Source organism: Centroberyx gerrardi, chromosome 22 (genome assembly GCF_048128805.1).
Source record: "Centroberyx gerrardi isolate f3 chromosome 22, fCenGer3.hap1.cur.20231027, whole genome shotgun sequence".
Lineage (NCBI taxonomy): Eukaryota > Metazoa > Chordata > Actinopteri > Beryciformes > Berycidae > Centroberyx > Centroberyx gerrardi.
In genome coordinates, this window is record NC_136018.1 from 15074970 (window position 1) to 15095233 (window position 20264).

A 20264-nucleotide genomic window follows, 5' to 3' on the forward strand; every position below is an offset into this window, starting at 1 on the left:
TAGTAGGAAAGATTTTCTAAATGGACATTTCAGGTAATCAAGAATCAGCTTGTTAGCATTGGCACTGCTGGTGATCCCAATGGAAAATGCCATCTAACACCTTAGGCAGAAATCTCCCTCTTCAGGTAGTATAGGAATCTACAAAACAAACCAATACAAGCCAAGAGCCATATTTAAATGTTAATTGTTGAAAAGGCTAGTCTGTACGACCTTGTGTTGCTTCAGCCTTGGCACACTATGCTGCTTCAAGAATTCTGTTTGTTTTTTACTAGTGAAAGTACTAATGGACACACAGTACACTTTCCCCTACAGTAACAATCACATTGTATGCAATGTTACTAAAATATCAATATTATATAACGTATAAAATATAAGTATCATATTGAATATGTATATGTAGAGTGATGTGTTTAGTCTGTGAGGTCTTGTACCTTCCTTTTAAACTGTCTGTGAAGTCAGTCTGTCTTTGCACCATGTGTGCCACCACATACTGTGAAACCCATTTAAATCTCCCTCAAACTCCCTCACATCTGTACATGAACTTGTAGCATAATAGCAGAGGTCTGTAGATTATGGTTAATGGGATAATCCACCATAAAACAATTCTCATATAAAATGTGAATATTCCTGTGATCTTGTGCAGTTTGGTCTTGATTTGTGGACATGAAAGGCAGAGGGGAGAGAACCGAGGCGATGATCAAAACACAAATCCTGAAGCTCCATTGAGAGAGAAGGAGAGAGCAATTTTTGTGAGCCTACTGGCAGCATCTGGCCTGATTTTGACCAGGATATGGGCACATTAACTGGTTAATAATCAATGATTCAGTGTTACTGGAACAACTCCGACTTGTGTCTCTTAATAACTTCAAAGAGCAGAGCCCTGGCTCTCTGCTTTCTTACTTTGGGAGAAAGTTGTCCGAACTCACGAATATAAATTTCTTAAATTCACCTGAGCAATGTATTGGTGAAACGGAGCTATCATCTCATATTGCTTATATCTTTTTGATCCTTTGAGATCTGCTCTCTAATAGGGTGTTTTAAGTGCCAGACCAAATCACCATCGAAATGGGAGGAGGAGAGAGAGTCTGAGTCAAAGTAGAGAGAGAGAGAGAGAGAGAGACAGAGAGAGAGCAAGAGATACAGAGACAAATACGGTGAAAACTAGACAGACAGCCAAGTCAGACCGAGATAAAAAAAAACACAGCAGGGAGATCAGAAAAAAAAGAAAAGGTGGTAGACAGACAGAGACCAGAATGACAGTGGTGAGCACAAGCGCATGGCTAATGCACGTCGCTAATGCAGCGGTGACCATTGGCCGCTGCACCTGCCAATCAATCTTCGTTACTGTGGAGACAGCCGTGCCCCTCCGGTGACTGCAGTCAGACGGTGGAGAGGGGCTGGCGGTTAAACAGTGATTAAGGACGGCCATTTAGAGAGGCTGGGAGACAGGGAGACCTTGAGAAGGCAGCCATCCACGACACTGTTTATGTAGTATTGACTGGCCCACACACACTGAGTCATAAACGCACACACACACACACAGATAACACGCTAACACACACATGCCCAAGCACACACGCATGCCTTCACAACACAAAACAAAAACAAAAAAAATAGGACAACATAAAAAACACACTTAAAGCTGCACCACTCAACTTCGCAGCGAGAGGTAACTGTTTGGATTCTGAGTACTTCGATACCCAAAAACAATCTCACACACACACATGCGCGCACACACACACACACACCTTGCTGTCGATCTCGCTGCTGCCCAGAGAGGTCTGGATGACGTACAGCAGAGCGTCTGTCAGGCCGTCACACTCCCTCATCCTCCGCCTCGCCTCCTCGCCTGCTGAACTCACATTCCTGCAAAACACACACACACACACAGGAGACTGTTCAGTGTGAGGCAGAGAGAGGGAGGGGGAGAGAGAGAGAGAGAGAAAGGGAGAGAAGGGAGAGAGAGAGAGAGAGGGAGAAGTTGGTAAGAGGGAGGGAGGTGAAGACAGGCAGACATGGGAGAGAAAGAGAGAAAGTTGGTAAAAAAGAGAGATGAGACAGGTAGAGAGAGAGAGAAAGAGAGCCAGGGAGAGACAGAGACAGAGAGAGAGAGAGAGAGAGAGAGAGAGAGCCAGCGAGACAGATACAGGGGAACCTGGCAGCTCTCCTTTAACGAAACAATTGAAAAGGGAGCATTAAAATTCTGGAAACATCTCAATCTACGCCCCGAAGGCCCACTTCAATTTAAAGCACTTGAGTTGAATCCAGAAAAAAAGCCGCTTTAGTCAGACAGTTGGTGCTTGAACTTCACAGCTAACAGTCACACCAACACCGCTTTGATAATTTGACAATATTGTTCAGTTTATTATTGGCAATCTTGCCAATAAGATAATGCGTTGAATAGAATTTTAATTGAGCTGGAGGTAGAGGTGGGTGGCACTGGGGTGGAGTTGTTTGGGTTACAGCGAGGAGTCGTCTCTGAGACAGATATACTGACTTACACACACTGAGTCACTTTTCAAAATGCTGCTTGATCTTATTCCATAGTGAATTCAATACAATAAACATGAAAATGATGTTTATAGCATTTATTATAGGTGAGTGGGTTGATGCTCGTTTGACTTCAATCGTCCTGCCTGGTGTGGATTTCCCTTATGCAAAGCTCTTAGGGCTCTGTGCCGCCTAAACAGTGTGTACTGTGATTCCCCTAAGCACTGTGTGTGTGGCAAAAAGCGTTACACACCAATGAAGGAACGGACCAACAAACACACACTCTTACTGAGGTGTTCCTCCTGAGCTCCTAATAACAATAATGAGTTTCTATGATGACCGTGTTTATAGAGCATTATAAGGACAGTCATAAAGAATTTATAATACACTCATAATGCCTTATGACCATGCTTATAAGAACACATAATGCTTACTGATGCATTATATCGACACTTATCACTTTGTCGGACAACCTTCTAATGTCTGATTACTTCTAATGTTTTAAGATCTATATTACTCAACGTTATCAGTTTACTTGAAGAGAACAAGGATAATTTGTGATTCTTCATGGTTTATTTTGTATGCATTAGAAGACATGACACTGATCATTTTAGTATACTATGTGCACTTCCATTATAATATTCTATAGATGTGGTAGTCATAGTGTTGCCAATAATTATGATGAATCATGATAGAAATTCATTTTAACTTTTGAAATGTCACAGAAAATTGGAGAAAGTCATTTTTGATTTTGATGACAAAATATCAAGATATATTTTTTGGCTGAAATGTGGTTGCCGGCACCAAATCTGTGTGGAAGAAAACCTTTAGAAACGAGGCATGTCAGAAATAGGGCAAGAGATCATTAGAATGCATAAACATTTCCACTGTGCTATGAAAAGAAAATAATAATAGGTCTGTACAAAAAACACAGGCAACTTCGCTCACAGGTTTGTTTCTTGGTTAGTTATTTTCTTAGTTTCTTTTCAAAATACAGCCACATACATTACAGTCAACCTGCTGCCCAAAAGTGGCATGCACTGAAAGATAACAATAGGACATTTTTCTAAGTGAATAAAAAAATGTGTCTGTGCTTTTGTGTGTGTGTGTGTGTGTGTGTGTGTGTGTGTGTGTGTGTGTGTCCTACTATAGGCAGCCTTCAGGGAAATCAATATTATAGCATATAGCTGTGTGTGTCTCTGTGTGTGTGTGTGTGTGTATACCCAGGAGACAAATGTATTTCACATGCACGGCATAAGAATCTCGACAAAACCCCACGGTGACAGCCACTCACTACATTACTACCAACTTTAATTTGTTTCCAGCATATTCACAATCTGCAAAATCAGTTGCACTCAACTCAGTTGTCAACGGTGATAATACTGTCACATTGTTATATTAGACAATATTAATGGAAGTTGTGAAGTAGGTATGTGGTGCTGAAGGGAGGTGGCTACACTGATGTAGAGGTGGGTATGGAGGGCTGTAAGGTGACGTCACACATCCTCCCACAGCCATCTTGGAGGTCCACACTCTTGGCAACAACAGCAGATTGTGTTTCTAAATTTTGGACTTGGCCGTCTCAACATTATGGAACAGACATGGGTAATTTCTGTGCAGTTTTTGACTGAGAACTGATCAGTTCATCACTGATAGATCTAACTGTGTTTAGATAATGTCTGCTTGTTAGCTAGCTAACCACAGTATCTGGTTAGCTAACCAATAGCCTTGTTGAAAAATCTGATTTGCACACTAGGTAACTTTATATGGCTAGTAGTTACATTTTTACGTTAATATTCATATACCATAAATCAACTGTTTGATCTGGATCAGACCATTCGCCGTTAGCTATAATGTTACTGTGTGAATATACACCCATGACTTCTACCTTTTTCAGATATTTAAACTTTTCTTGCGTGGTTGTTACATATTGAACCATTATTTGCAGCCAATTCTCCAAACCTCCAAGATGACGCCATGCTGGTGAGGGGAGGTGGGTGTAAACACACAGCAAGACAAAGGCAAGAAAAAAAGGAATTAACACGGTTATTGAGGTTTGGAAATGCTTTAAACATCTTCCTTTGTAGATCAAACATCAAAAACAGACAAGAAAGGGTGTGAATGAGGAGACAACACGATGGTGTGAATGAATAAGTTCATCCATCATGTCGACATAATAAAGAGATCACGGCTGTTTCACCAGTCTATAAGGCGAGGTCAATCATTTATTGTACTGATGAGAAAGAGAGAAAAGAGAGAGAGAAAGACGCAAGAACTCAATTAAAACTTCACGCTCGCGGCTCCCCGTTTCCCAGAGAAGGTCAAGTCATTTTCACCCGCTTTGAATGCTAATGGTCGTACAACTACACCGACGGCAAACACGCTTAGCAGAGACACCGTTCCCTGTCGAGTCGATACGAAACAACACAACACTGAAAACACTTCACCTTGACTAATGTTTTAAGCACCAAGACTGCAGGTGGGTGGGTGAGAAAGAGAGAGATGGGTGGGGGTTCTTTATTGCTTTCATACTCAGCCTTGAATATGCTGACTGCTACTGAGATTTCCATCAAGTCTTTTATCTGATGCCTTATCATGGGTGGAGGAGGAGGAGGCACTTGGCTGTGCAATATAAATGTTAAAGCGAGAGAAAACTTCCTAAATGCAAGCTGTTTGCCTGCATGGGCATTTACTCTTAAGCCTGGGTGGGCGCTTGAAAACGCCCTCTATCCCTCTGTATATAGATCGGACAAGAATTTACAATCCTCGACCGAACGTGGGAAAAAACCTGAGGGTTTAAGGATCTTATCGAAAGCAAATGTGAGTGAGCAGGTACAGAACAGACCGCTTGGCTGTTGCAGGGATCAATCCTGTGGCCATTTGGTGACGATGCTAACTGCTAACCCTTTAACTGTTTGCCCACTTTGCCCAATCACATTTCTCTCTCTTAAAGCTTCTCACATGCTAACTGTTAGCCAGACAGATACTTAACTAGAGTGCAACACTATGCTTTTTCTTGTTGCTCTAGCATGGGGCTAAGGATATGATGCTATAGGGCAACATTTTGAAGCAACACAGATGGAAAATTTTGCCAGCAGTGACCAACAATATCCATTTTTATGTTCTTTATAGCTGACTGCATCATCCATTGGCTTTTACCCAGGTTGATACCCATCCTTGCAGAAGGCAATATTGCCACATCCATGTACACTGCCTCAAAAATGTTGATGTTGCCTGTATATGTGGTGTGAGATGTAAAGTGTGTACTGCTTGCAATGTCCCATTGTCCTTGTACTGTGTGTATCAGTATGTATGTAAAACTGAATGTTGTGTGTCTGCACAAATGTCACCATGCCACATTCCAGTATATTTTTTTTTCTAATTCTGATGAGTCTAATTCTGATGTTGGTAGTGTATTATGGCCGTAACTATGCTGGCTGCCCGTCATGCATTGTTTTACAGCTTGTGTCCATCTGGACAAATTGCTCTAGAGAGGCCTATACACAGCTGCCACATGAACTGGACATAGAACTGCTTTGCCACGCACGTGTGCGTGTGTGTGTGTTTATGTAAGAGAGAGGGCAGCGTGAGTGTGTGTGCTTGTGCTTGTATTCTGAATCTATGTGTATGTGTCTGTCTACGCATGGATGCTTGTTCCTCTAGTGGTGTTGTAATGAAGCATGAAATATCGTCCCTTTCTGCACCACGCCTCTCCTTCTGGGTTAGTTATAACCTAGGGAAGCCAGGCTTTCATATGCAGAAACTAAAACCTGCTAATTTTTTGGGGGGGGGTGAATTGTGTCCCGAGGCATCCTCACATCTCGTTGTGTTGCATCATATAATTTTAATTTAATGTTAGCTTGTTTTCTGAGAGTCAGCCTCCTTACGCTAACACAGGGTCCACGAATCCACTGAGAGAGACTGAGGCCAGGTTGAGAGAGAGAGAGAGAGAGAGAGAGAGAGAGAGAGAGAGAGAGAGGTCTCTGTGTTGCTGTGGCAGAACAGCAGGTTGAGGTCAGATGGCATACTTCATATCAGAAGGTGAAGAATGAGTACGGAAGGATGACAGGCAGGATCTAATGCCAAGAATGTGTGTATGTGTGTGCATGTGAGCGTCTGTGTGTGCTGGTTTTCAATTTCTTGTGTGACTACTCTTTGTGTGTGACTGTGCCCGTGTGAATGCGTGCGCATGCCTTTGTGTGTCTGTGTGTGTGTGTGTATGTGTGTGCAAGAAGGTGTCTGCGCACATGTGCTTAAATCTAACAGGTAATCTCTACCATTTAACGAGTCCATTACAGGCTTAGACTTCTTCCTATCTGATGTCACGCTCCATTAATTCAGTTTAATTCATTAGCCTGCTTCGTTAAATAAATACCTATTGAGCACCAAAGACACAGAAGTCAATTAAGCATCCCATTCAGAATTTAAGAGTTGTTATTTTAACTGCAGTTACGTAACAAACTATTGCTATTGGTGCCAGTACTAAAGACCGAGCCATTTCCAACTTTGCTCAAGAAAGTTTTGACAAATATATTGCACATTAGTCCTATTTTTGGTAAAAATGACCATTAATAAGTCCTATTAATCGTAACATTCAGTCATTTCTTCAGTGCTGCAGAGCAATAAACGACCCTCAAGCAGTTGTTGTCATGGGAATTTGCCGGAAGACATGGGGAAAGCAGTGCAGCAGTGTTTTCATGAAAGAAAATTAACAAATGGATTAGAGTGCTGCTCGGTTGTCTTCATCAAAAGTACAAAAAGAGAGAAAGACATCCTCTTCGGAACAGGCAATGATAATAAGGGAATAAAAACGCTATAAAAAGTTGGTTGTCTTTGGTAGAAGTAAAATTAAACCCACACAAGGACTATCTGAGGTGATGAAAGTAAAAGAAAGAGAAGTATTTCAAGGCTGTGACAAAGATGAAACACCTCGTCAGCTCGCGCTTTTCAGATCCCAGGCAGCCTTGGTTACGGTGCATAAGGTCCTGGCAACTGCGCTTCATATTCATAACCTCAGTGAACATGAATATAGAACATTTTCCTTATTTAACCAGGATAGTTGACAAAGGACTCTTATATTATGTTTAAGCCAGTGGCCCACAGGACAGATGGAGTTGTTGCAGAGGGAGGAAGAGTCACACACACATACATGGGAGCTGCCCAGTATAACTACAGTCTTTTTCTGTTGGTCACTGCTTCACTGGAGCAGTTGGGGATTATGTGCCTTGCTCAAGGGACAGTTGAGGCAGCCATGTCTCATCCACTTCTCCCACCTAAATTTTCCCAGTCAGCATCCAATCTAACAACATGCAGGCCACAAGTTTGCTCCTCAAACCATTAGGCTACAAACCATCTATCCCATTACACCAAAAACAATACAATATGAATCTGACATTCTTCTACTTTCTATTGCCTTGTATAGGCCTAGCATTCCCCTCTCACAGCAAATGTGGCAAATTTGTTATCCATGTGATTTCCATTCAATTTGAAATTCCATTCAATTTCCATAAAGCTATTGCAATCTAGCAGTAATACCAAAGAAGGGAATTGTTTACTCTGATTATCAGTACGCCAATGATGCAGAAGGCATGAGGAGCAGTACTGAAGTCGGCTACACAGTAAAGAACATCCTCAAGGGTATTATGACTTTTATACAATGGTTACCAATGTGTGCATATTAGCTGAGAGTTAGCATACATACATAAGAATAAAAGACAGGAGACAACAAGAAAGATCACTAACTAGCTCCCTGCTGGTTACCACAAGAATGGGCATGGCAACCAAACCAAAGCTAACAGTCGGAACACATTTTTCACCAATTACATTGTTTGGCAGATACTTCAGATTGTATAAAAATTTGATTTTACATTGATTTTCCCTTCCAGTGTGCAACAGAGCACCTCTGCAAACTAGTTGAGAGCCACTGAGCAAATCATATGTTAGCAGGTTTCTACAGTTTCGGTTGTGTAAAGAGCCGTGCAACATTTACAGGAAAGATGTGGACATGAGTGAATCTGGGACAGATGGCTCTCTAATGCTGCCCAAGGAACAAATGACCACTGAGTGACTTTGTCTCAAACAGCTGGTGTGGGGTGGCTGTACACAAGTGTGTGAGCATGTGTGTGTGTGTGTGTGTGTGTTTGTGAGAGTGTGTGTATACGTGTGTGATGGCACAAGTAGCAGAGGGTCATCACCAGATGGCACAAAATCACACATGCACAAAAAGCAATTAATATCAATGAAATAAATATGGAAACAAATCCAGCCGTGACCACACACTCTTTATTCTTGATTCATCGCATAACATATCCTATTATTCTCCCACAATATATGCTAGTTGTGGGTGGCAGGGAGGAAACAAATGGAAAGTGTTTGTATGTGTGTGTGTGTGTGTGTGATCCTCACAAGTATAGAAATACACACATACAAACAGTGTGTACTGTACAGTGTGGAGGCAGCAGGTAGCGATTTCTCTCTGGCTTGGCTGTAAACCAACAACCTGCAGGGAGGTAAACAGCCCCTGAATGGAGGATATGGAAACCCCTTCACAGGAGACCCTGTGTCTGGCCTGATAACGCCTGCATATGTGTGTGTGTGTGTGTGTGTGGGTAGGGAGGGGCCTCGTGCGCCCGCCTCCCGATTAGACAACATATGGGTCCATCAGCATCATTAGCTGCTTGGCCCACATTTCTTATATGTACACACAAACACACGCATACGCACACATGAAAATACACACATACATGCACACACACGCTAACGCACACCCATACTCCAAACACCTGATGCCCTGACACCAGTTCATTCCCATTACCATATGCAACTCCCCCATGTCAGCTGTGATTTCTGAGATTGATTCAGTTTAACACCTTTACTTCCCCATGAGTACAAATGCACATGTGCACACAAACACACATATACACGTGTACACATGCACCATACGCATATACACACCAACACACATACACACACTTGCGTGCTCACATGCATATATATACCTACATACATGCACATACACACACGCTCAAACAAACCCACACAAACACAGAAGTGTACACAAAGGCATATACACACTCAGATGCATGCAAGCATATGCACACGTGCACACACGTGTACACACAGGCATATGGACTCTCACATGCATTATGCGCACACACACACACACACACACACACACTGAAGGGATAATGAGAGGGGTGAGAGGTCTGGAATTGAGCTGAGGTATATTGGGACCTGAACATTGTGGCCTTGTGTCGCTTTAACCCCCAGAACAGATAGCGAGATAGAAAGCAACCCCAGAGAGCAGCAGAAACACTTTCATTACTCTCTCTGTCTCACCTCCCTTCTCTGGGATCCTGTTACTCTCTCCTTCTCTCCGTTGTTCTCCATCTCTACATTCTCTCCCTCTCTTTTCTCTCTAATCTTTCGAGCTTGTAGCCCTCTACTCCTCTGGTCTCTCTTTGCCTTCCGTCCCCCTTCTCTTTTTCTAGCTCCCTTACAATTTGATCTGTAACTTTGCAGTGTGGACCAGTGCATTGACAGCATCATTTGTCATCCCCTGCATCCTCAGATACACGCATGCACGCACGCACACACACATACACAGACACACACACACACACACACACACACGCACACACACACACACACACACACACACACACACACACACACACACACACATAAGTCCTCTAAACACCTTGGTGAGTTAGAAATAATCTACTTGCTGCAAAAGTCTGAAGCCTAGAGACGTCACTGGCAATAACTGATAACTTAGTTCAAGAAGCTTTGGGAAATGCATTTTGCTTTGGGAAAAACAAACAACCACAGAAAACAACACTGAAATACACTGATGGCTAGATTTAGCAAATGTTTGCACGATCTATGCAGCTTTTGGTCTGCAGTCATATCAGGCATGATATTAAGCACGTCTATTTTTAATTTGCCTGCTTTTCTCCCTTCTACCTGGTGTCATGTTTCAAACACAATCCAAGCCCCCAGATAGTGCCAAAATTGTGCCAACCACATTTGCATGATACTGTAGGTTTTGTTAAACCAGGTGCAGAGTTGGAGACAGCTGTGTGTGATATTGTTTTTGCACATGGTAATGGTTTGCACCCTGCTTAGGAGACCCGTGTATAATAGGAATAATGGGAACACTATTGTTCTCCATGAAATAGACTAACAAAGTGAATCCGTGTGAAAGCTACAATTCCCATGTTGGTTTCACCTATTAAGACCACTTCAGTTAGATGAGGGGAGGACACAGCTTACAGAAGGATGATAAAGCCTTGAGACAGTTGGGACACTCAGAATGTATATAGTAAACATTTTACTTTAATGTCTTCTGATGACTGAAAATTGATAAAAATGATCAGAATTTGTGATCATGTGTTTTTTTAATATGTATTTAACAAATTATTCTACTATGGGTATTCTTATTGTTGAGGCTAATGAGGGCCGATACGCATTAATGCCTTTACAAAAGGTGTACTAATGTTGGATCAGGGTCTTCCCACTGATTGAACTTGATACTGACAGAGGTGGGTAACCTTTTTTGGCATTAGATCTACATTTGACTTGACAACCAGCAGTCAAAGCAGATTTATTGAAAAGCATGTCCATTCATAACCATGAGTATGCAAGCAATCCTTGCTTGCATACTCATGTCGATAAGTCGATAATTCAATATTCATAGTTTGAACGAGTATTCAAATCTAAAATAATAAGAACCTCTGACACCGCTGCACCTCTGACCATAAGGTTGGAACAATGACTGAGGCTTTGCAGCATTTGGAGCCTTTGCTGTGGTATGTTGATTACACACACACACACACACACACACACACACACACACACACACATACACACACACACACACACACACACACACACAGTAGCGCTTTATACACAAAACCATGTGAATACCTGTAAACACCTCTTGGAACATCTCCAGAATGGCTTTGAAATTCTTTTGAAAAGCATTCAATAGCTGAAGATACCATTTGAAACAGCTTGAGAGGGAGCTTTGGAAAGCAAGTGGGGTGGGGTTTAATCCAGAGACTGTTGGTGGCTGATTGAGCACACGGCTCAAAGAGAGACGGCCAAGTGGACATAGAGTGCTTTTCTAAACAGTCTCAGCCCTCAGCGGTGTATGTACGTGTATGTGTGTGTACAAATGTACAAATGTCATTTATGCATGGACCATAGCTTCCTCTCCGGGTCTCGAACTGCAAGTCTTGTGCTTATCAGTATGACAGATGCACAACACATGCAGCCAAATCAAAAGCATGCACTTGATTTTCAATTCAGTTTAATCCAGTTTAGTGCAGTTCACTTCATTTCAAACCTTTACTGTCCCATGAGGGAGACTGCGCATGCAGACAAGGTTAACAATAAAAACACATGACAAATCACCACACCATATACACAGCAAAATAGTGAGAGTTAAAAATCAACAGCATGCCAGTGTTAATACTGGAAAATTTGCTGCGTACATGACATGATTCGGCATCATGACAAATTTTCAAGATCAGACTAAATCCACGCTACACAGCAAATTTCCCAGTGTTATTAAGTGTTGATTTTTTTTTCAGTGACAATTATTTGGAGTTGACAAGTGTTGATTGGAGCGCCGTTTGTCCACTCAGAGGGCTGACATGGCTCTGTGTGAGACTGAGAGGATTCACTACATCTGATTTGTCCTTCTAGGTAGTTTATGAACTCTGTTTGTCTTTGTGTCTCTGGTAACAGCCATAGCAGGTATAGCATTGCATGTGTGTGTGTGTGTGTGTGTGTGTGTGTGGGTTTGCTCACAGTGAGCAGGGAAGTTTCCACTCTCCACCATGCTGACTTGTCTGAACATCGCTAGAGGCTGATGAATAGCGCACATGCACATACACACACGCAATGCTATGCCTGCTATGGCTGTAACATTGATTCTCCTGGAGGCTGCCTACAGTAGGAGACACCAACCCCCCCCCCCCCCCCCCCCCCCCGATTGCACCAATTGCACCGATTGCACTGTGGGTCCAAAAGTCCAATAAATACCTCATTATCTCTTATACCTGATCGTTGAGTAAATAATGAGAATTTTTCATTTTTGGTTAAACTATTCCTTTAAGTGTCTTGCTCAAGGACTCCTCAACAATGGTTGTTGAGGGAATGAGAGAGCATTAATCTTTCACTTTCAGTGTTTTCACTTTCCCAGCTGTCTGGGGATCTGAACTGGCAGTCTCCATGTCACATCATGCAGACTACCACCTCCCCTTCACCTTCCATTTATCAGCATTAGACACACATTCTTTGAGTAGTAGTGTTAGTGGCATATTTATCATGTTCAGACTGAGTACTGGGCTCTAAAAGAACATAAAGCATGGATAACATCAAACACTATTTTAGGGTTTAGGAGGTTTTAAAGTACGTGTGTCTGGCAGCTGAAATGTCTCTGATTTGATTTCTTTCCATAGAATTTTTTCCTCTGTAGCTTGTTTATTCCACGTTATGTTTGCAACATAGTCGATGAGTGTGGACTGAATTTCTCTGTGTTTTGAAAAGTCACCATCTGTGGGGCATGTAAGCACCTTGATCTACAAAGCTACGTAGTTTTACTTCATCATTACAAGAGCTTTATCATCTCAAAAGCATATTTTATCAACACAGTATACAAAACCGAAAGTTTTTTTTTTTCAAGAAAATCCCAAAAATGTCTTGACACACAAAGGACCCAAGTGGAGGAGCTGTTGCTATGGTTACCAGCGAGAGAGAGAGAGAGAGGGAGAGAGGGAGAGAGAGAGAGAGAGAGAGAGAGGGAGAGAGAGAAATATGACTTTGTGCATAGAGTATTGTTCATAGGACTGGTGAGTATATGCATCACACAGCAGTGAAGATTCAACAGAGACAAGAATCATTCACACACAAAAAATCTGTCTCTCATTTAAATCTCAGTATTATTATATGAATCGTCCTCTTGCACAAACAGATAACACACACACACACACAAAGACACACACACACACGCTCGTAGTTCACATACACTGTAGAGCTTAAGGAAACCATGGTGATTGATGCATATTACTACTGTCTGTCTGTAGAAAAGCAATGATGCAACATGACAATTTGATCTGTCAATGAGAGAGTAAGAGAGAGAGAGATAGAGAGAGAGAGAGAGAGAGAGAGAGAGAGAGAGAGAGAGAGAGAGAGAGAGAGTATATGCGTAAACAGGCTCTATTTGTGTGTTTCATGTGTGTGTGTGTGCTCTCACCTGAGGCAGCCTGTGGCATTGCGGAGCACCTGGGAGGTGTGCAGGTGGAGCTTGCGGTCGTCATGGTGATTAGGGGAGGAGTCCCAGGCGGAGTGGGGTATGATGACGCTATTGGTCAGAACGGCCAGGGCGTCCTGGATGATTGGCATCTTCAGAGCATCGCATGACGACAGGTTCCACAGCACACCTGCACACACACACACACACACACACACACACACACACACACACACACACACACACACACACACACACGCAAAAAACAAGATTCGAATGAGTCTATTTCTACATTTGTAATTAAGAATTACAAAAAGAGGGAGGTAGAGAAAAAGAGTGATGTAATTAATGGTTGATTTATTTGCAATGTTCTGTTCATTGCAATTACAAAAACACTCAATAATGCAAATACAATCCAGATTGTTTATTTTCCCTTCACCAGCTGAGGCAAACTTAATAAACCTTCTCCAGGCAGCAGACATATAACACCCGCCATTGCATCCTTTGGTAAAGCTTTCATTCCATATGAAAGGATGGATACAATTTAAATTATTATTCTAATCATTTGATGGTGTTATTTATTTATTTATTTATTCACTTTTCAATTAACACCAGTGAAATAAATTAAGTCGGACCAGGTTGTCAAATTAGACAAAATATTAACTGTCCCCTCTTTAAAGGGTCCCTGTACAGGGCGCGGCTTTAGAGCAGCTCTCTTCCTGCCTTTTTTCTTTTTCTTTTTATTAATGCAACTGTCAAATCTGTGTTCTCAGGAGGACAGGCCTGCTGCCAAATGAGGACAGTACTCTTTTTCATTTTGCCTTTTCACCGCTTCATTCCCTCTGTCAGCCTCTCCACATGTCATGTGGGACCCAGCAAATATTTTATGGAATTTCAGACCAAATTGTTCCATTAAGCTTTCAGAGATGTCACAGAAAATATATTTGGTTGTATTTATTGTCTTTTTACCACTAAAATGTCTCTTAGCATTGCAGGAATTGAGAAGATCGCAGGTGTTGTCAGTAAATCCAGAGCCTCGTGTGGCATGATCGTATTGTGTGTTACAGAACAAGTAAGTAAGTAACCCTAACCCTAAGTACATTTAGCTCAATGTTCAAACTCTAACAGAATGTTTGCCATTTTCTCCTATCAGCTGAAGACTTGTCTGACCTGCTCTCCTCAGCTGTCCAGCTGAGTTCCAGTGAAGAGCAAGGAAAAGACTCAGTCGGACAGGAGAAGCAGGATCCTCCTGGACTCCCTGAACACCAGGAGTCGTCTGATGATTCAGACGATGAGGAGGATTCAGAGGAAAAGACTCTTCATGTCCTTTACGATCATTTTGTTGCACTGCTATGCACACATTTTATTGGTTCCAAAAGACAGAATGATTTGATTTATTAATAGTGTTTTGTTAAAGTGGTTTAAATTGGAGGAATTTGATTACAGATTTAGGATTGAAGAACAAAATTCTGCTGACTGATTTGTTTATTAGTACATTTAGCTCAGTGCTCAAACTTAAACTAGAACTGGGCCTTTTTCTCCTACCAGCTGAGGATTCCTCCCACCTTCTCTCAGTTCTGCAAATGAACTCGAATGGAGAGGATGGAGAAAAAGTTCCACAGAAGGAGCAGGAAGCTGTTACTTTCCATCAGCGACAGGTCGAGTCATTAATTGTCAAGTCCACTCATGACTCTCATGACTATGACTCTGATGAATTGGTCCAAGCCATCAGGGCAAAGGATGAGCAAGCATTACAGCAGCTGACTGCTGCACTCAGCAACCCTGTGGAGGATTCTGCTGTCTCCACCAGCACCGACTGTGCTGCTGTCCAGGTCCTGACCGCTGACAGCTGCTCTGCCACAGCTTCTAGCACTGACAGCCTCTCCAGTGGCATAACAGCTGATAGCTGTAGCCAGCCTCTGCCAACAGGGAGCACATCGGAGGTGGACAACAAGAAGTGGGAGCCTTCCTGCAACCTCTAGTATAACTCAGCGCTAACTCCAGCCTTGCCTCCATCTGCCTCCACAATGGACAGCCTCCAAATGATCAGCTCCGTCCCCGGTCCCGTCCACAGCTCCAACTTCTACCAACTCCAAGTTCCGCAAGACAAGCCAAGCTCTGTCCTGTGTGGGCAGAAGTCCAGGAGACCATTGATGAGGAGCCAGTAGTTGTTAAAAAACAAAGGGCCAATTCTTCTTCAAACTTCCTTTTTTGTTGTGTGGCCCCCATGAGCCATGTCACTGCTCAGAAACAATCTAGAAAGAGGCCTCTGGAGGACACCATGAGCATTAGAGAAATCTGTAAGGCCGAGCCCGCAATGAAGAGGAGGAAATTGGAACTAGCGACCTATTGAGGTCAACAACACTGAGTGAAGAGCTCATCAAAATATATAATAAACTGACAAAAATGGCATATTTTGTGGATTATTTTTTTTATAGTATTAATTTAGCGTGTACTTCTTTGTGACAAAAATCCCTTCCTCTATTGGGGATATTACAGTAACTTAAGTAAGGCAGGGGGAGGCATCTGTTTACCTTTCGCTCTGCTTACATGGATTTGTATTGTATTGGGCATTACTTTCTTTTGGATGTGTGTATCTGGGCCTTATCTGTGTGTGTGTGTGTGTGTGTGTGTGTGTGTGTGTGTGTGTGTCTGTGTGCATGAGTTCTGGTTGTGGGTCATAGATGCCTGGCTGTGTGTCTGGTTGTGTTTCTCCGTGTGTGTGTGTGTGTGTGTGTGTGTGTGCTTGGTGTGTGGAATATGGATGCATTATGCGTAAGCAGCCTGATTTGTATAAAGTCACTGAAACGCCTACCTGACACCTGACCAAGACCTGTAAGATGTGACCAAACGTCTTACATCACACCAAGAGCTGCCATAGACTTACAATGGTCACACAGACGTTAGACAGGCAAAATGTCTTCATTCAGGTGCAGCGTACATGAGGCGTTTCCTTATCATGTAAAGGACGTGTGCGCTACACCTTTACTACACTACACCTACTTTGCACACGTTTAGGCGTTGGAGAACCCCTGACCTACGACCTGCACTCATGCACTACATCAGCTCTTGGTGTGACGTTACAAGTCTTGGTCAGGTGTCAGGGAGGCGTTTCAGTGACTGGCGCTCTAGTGAGCTGACACAATCCACGCTTTATATGCAAAGACAGATTCAGTCCATGTACTCAGTTGCATGCACATGTGTACATACAGGCACGCATGAAAAAACAATCATGTGCAAGAACACATACACACCACACATGCAGGCACACGCAAACGCACATGCACACACACATACACACACACACACACACACACACACACATACACACACAGTCTCTTCCCCTCTCCTTGTCAGATGGAGAACCAAAAGCCTCTCTGCAGAAGGGTGAGGACTGGCCTTGCATTGGTCAATTGTGACACACACATGCACACACACACGTACACACACACACACACTCACACTCATCAGCACTCTAGCATTCTAAATATGCTAATTAGTTCCTGCTGCTAGCACTGGTCATCCCTGCAAAGAGAGCGAGAGAGATAGACACAGATATAGTAACAAAAATGAAAAATAAAACGTGTGTGTGAGAGAGAAAGGGTGACAGAGACAAAAGAGACAAAAATAGAAAAGTAATGAGAGGAAGAGAGAGCAGGTGGAGTTGAGTGACGGTTTATGGAGAAGGACAGTCAGACTGAGAAAACACAGAGGAGACATGTAACACATTTTGAACATGAACAAACTATAAAAAGCTCCTGTCAGTGGTGTTGAGGGGCACCATCTCTCTGGTATCTGGTGTGAGACTCCAGATGTCACAGATCCCAGATGACAGATGTCATTCATTTGGACAGCTAGCACACAAATATACAATGTGTGATTGAAAACCAAACATACATACAACTTATTTAGAGATATGATGATTAGAGGCAGCGTCCTTTGCAGATATGATGGAAGGAACCAGAAAAAAGGTTTTCTACTAGAAAGATAAAGAGAGACAGAGAAAGAGAGCCGGCACATTAGGTGACACTTAAAGTCATAATGAAACTGCATTTTGAGAACATTTTGCTTCCTTAATGTGATGTATTTCCTGTTGAAACAGGATATTGGGGTGGGATATAACGCATGGAGGGATCATTCAAAAGTGTAAACCAATGGGAGATCAGTTAGGGAGAGAAAGGCAGTTTTATTTGATGGGAGGGGTAGAGGGGCAGGATTGTTCAAAAATCTGTGATGGTTTTATTGGTTGGAATATTTTATGCACACAATGAAGTCATCACTTAAGATCTTCCATTTTCCAGGAAGTAATGAGATTTTCAATAAATCTAAATCTCAATACAATACAATTTCTGTCATGCTTTTGGCATAAATTGTCAAAAAGGTGTATGGTATGATAATTAGAATGAACTAAAAAAAGATGAAAAAGTGAGTTTTCATTTCAGTGTGACGAAACCAATAAAACAAAACCAATAAAAAGCCCAAGACAACATTGTCAGACTGCTGCGTTCCAGTCCTCACACTCCAGTCCTTACTCTCACCAAACCGCTGTACACAAATTGCCGTGGAGGCTCTGGTTGTTGATTAGCAGCCACTGTTGCGTTGCCAACGGCAACACCAGTGTTGATGACTAACAGCGTACTCCAAGTGTGTCAATCGTAATGACATTCTGCAAATGAAACACAATGAGAGAGGGATGGGATGGGGAAAAAAACAAAAAAAACAACAATAAAAGGACAGGAGAAAGAGAGGGAGGGGGAAAACGAAGAGAAGAGAAGAGAGAGAAACAAAAGAAAGAAGAGAAGAGAAGAAGAAAGAGGGTGCAAAACAAAGTTGCTAATTTTAAATTCCAGGTAGGTTGATTCCCAATTAGGAGCTGCTAATAAGACTGGAAATTTCTGAACATATTTCCCATAAAGAATCACAAAATTATCTCATTGTCAAAAGGGATTTGATACATATTTAGGAAATTTCCACCTTTATAAGAACTGGCCAAAAATGTATTAGTGAGAAACAGTAAAAGAGAAAGTCAATGTGAGAGAAGAGAAAGAGAGAGGAGACACAAATATAGGAAAATGTATGCATGACAGAATAAAATAGAGTGAAAGAGCAGGTGAAGAGAGGAAAGAAAAGCAGTGTGTGAGAGAAAAAACAAAGAGTGGAAAAGAGAGAGCGAGAGAGAGACTGGCAGAGGGTGACACTGTGGGGGTGTGTTTGTGTGAGTGAGAGAGAGACAGACAAAGAAAGATAAACAGAGAGAGAGAGAGAGAGAGAGAGTGCTCGAGAAGAGAAGGAAAGCAATAATAAGGTGATGACCTTGCACACTGTCTGCTAGCAATCAAGCGCTTACACTCAGAATGTGTGTGTGTGTCTATGTGTAAGTGTGTGTGTGTGTGTGTGTGTATGTGTGTGAGCCAACATTTGCCTTTGCTGACTTTCACTCATCAGCCTCTTTTGTTTCACTTCTCAAGTCTCTCTCCATCTTCCATCTTTCTCTCTCTCCTCTCTCAATCTCTCTTCACACCAAGGTAAACAGTAAAACGCGCGCATGCACACACACACACACTCACTCACTCACTCACACACACACACACACACACACAGATACACTCACATACACCTAAGGCAAAACACTTTACTTCTAAATCTCAGTGTTTACAAACATCTCTTTCTCCCTCTCTCTCTCCCCCTCCCCCCTCTCTCTCTCTCTCTCTCTCTCAATCTCTCTCCCTCCCTCCCTTCCTCCCCCTCTGTCTATCTCTCAAGTGGTGAGTGTTGTCAGTGTGTGATTGTAATCACGTTAAACAGCCTTGTGTCTGATGAGCCAACAACAACCTGTCTGCTGGCTGGCAGAAAAGACACTCAACAGCTTTCTTTGGATTCTCTAGCCAGTAAACTAGCACACACACACACACACACACACACACACACACGATACAAAGACACGCCAAGGATGTCAGGGATCAAAGGGTGTGGTTCTATTAATTTTTGGATGAGGAGGAGAAAGAGACAGAGAGAGAGAAAGAGAGATTGAGCAAGAGGCAGAAAGACAGAGAGAGAAATAGACTCTTCACTGTTTTCTGGGGCAAGGACATTGTGTCTGCCACTGTCTGACATTGGCCAAATTCAAGGCTGACACACACACACACACACACACACACACACACACACACACCTGCCTGCTCTAGAAACATAGCTCTGTAACGCTTCGCTAGGTCCAATGTCCTTATGGGAATAAGATCAGGTGACCAACATCCGATGACATCATACTGGAGCCCTTGTGTGTGTGTGTGTGTGTGTGTGTGTGTGTATGTGTGAGTGTGTGTCTGTTTCTTCTTCTCTCCCCCCCCCCCCCCCTCTCTCCTTCTCTTTATCTCTCTCTCTCTCTCCCTCCTCTGACCTGCTCCCTCCACATGCTTGACAGACAGTTTCCAAGGCGCCGGGTGGTTTGAGGAAATGGGGAGATGATTGCATGAATTCATGAATAAATGAGAGTACGACTAGTGAGGGGAGAGAG

At 42.6% G+C, this 20264-nt stretch overlaps 1 protein-coding gene across 1 annotated transcript in view; it reads right to left on the reverse strand.

Annotated features, from left to right (window-relative positions):
- The window catches only part of ctnnd2a (catenin (cadherin-associated protein), delta 2a), a 248375-nt gene that overhangs the window by 50873 nt on the left and 177238 nt on the right, over positions 1-20264 (reverse strand). Inside the window, exons 16-17 of the mRNA XM_078291542.1 lie at positions 13754-13940; positions 1749-1866 (exon numbers count right to left, since the gene is read on the reverse strand). Coding sequence (XP_078147668.1) covers positions 1749-1866; positions 13754-13940 — 305 coding nt within the window. The remainder of the gene's footprint in view (positions 1-1748; positions 1867-13753; positions 13941-20264) is intronic.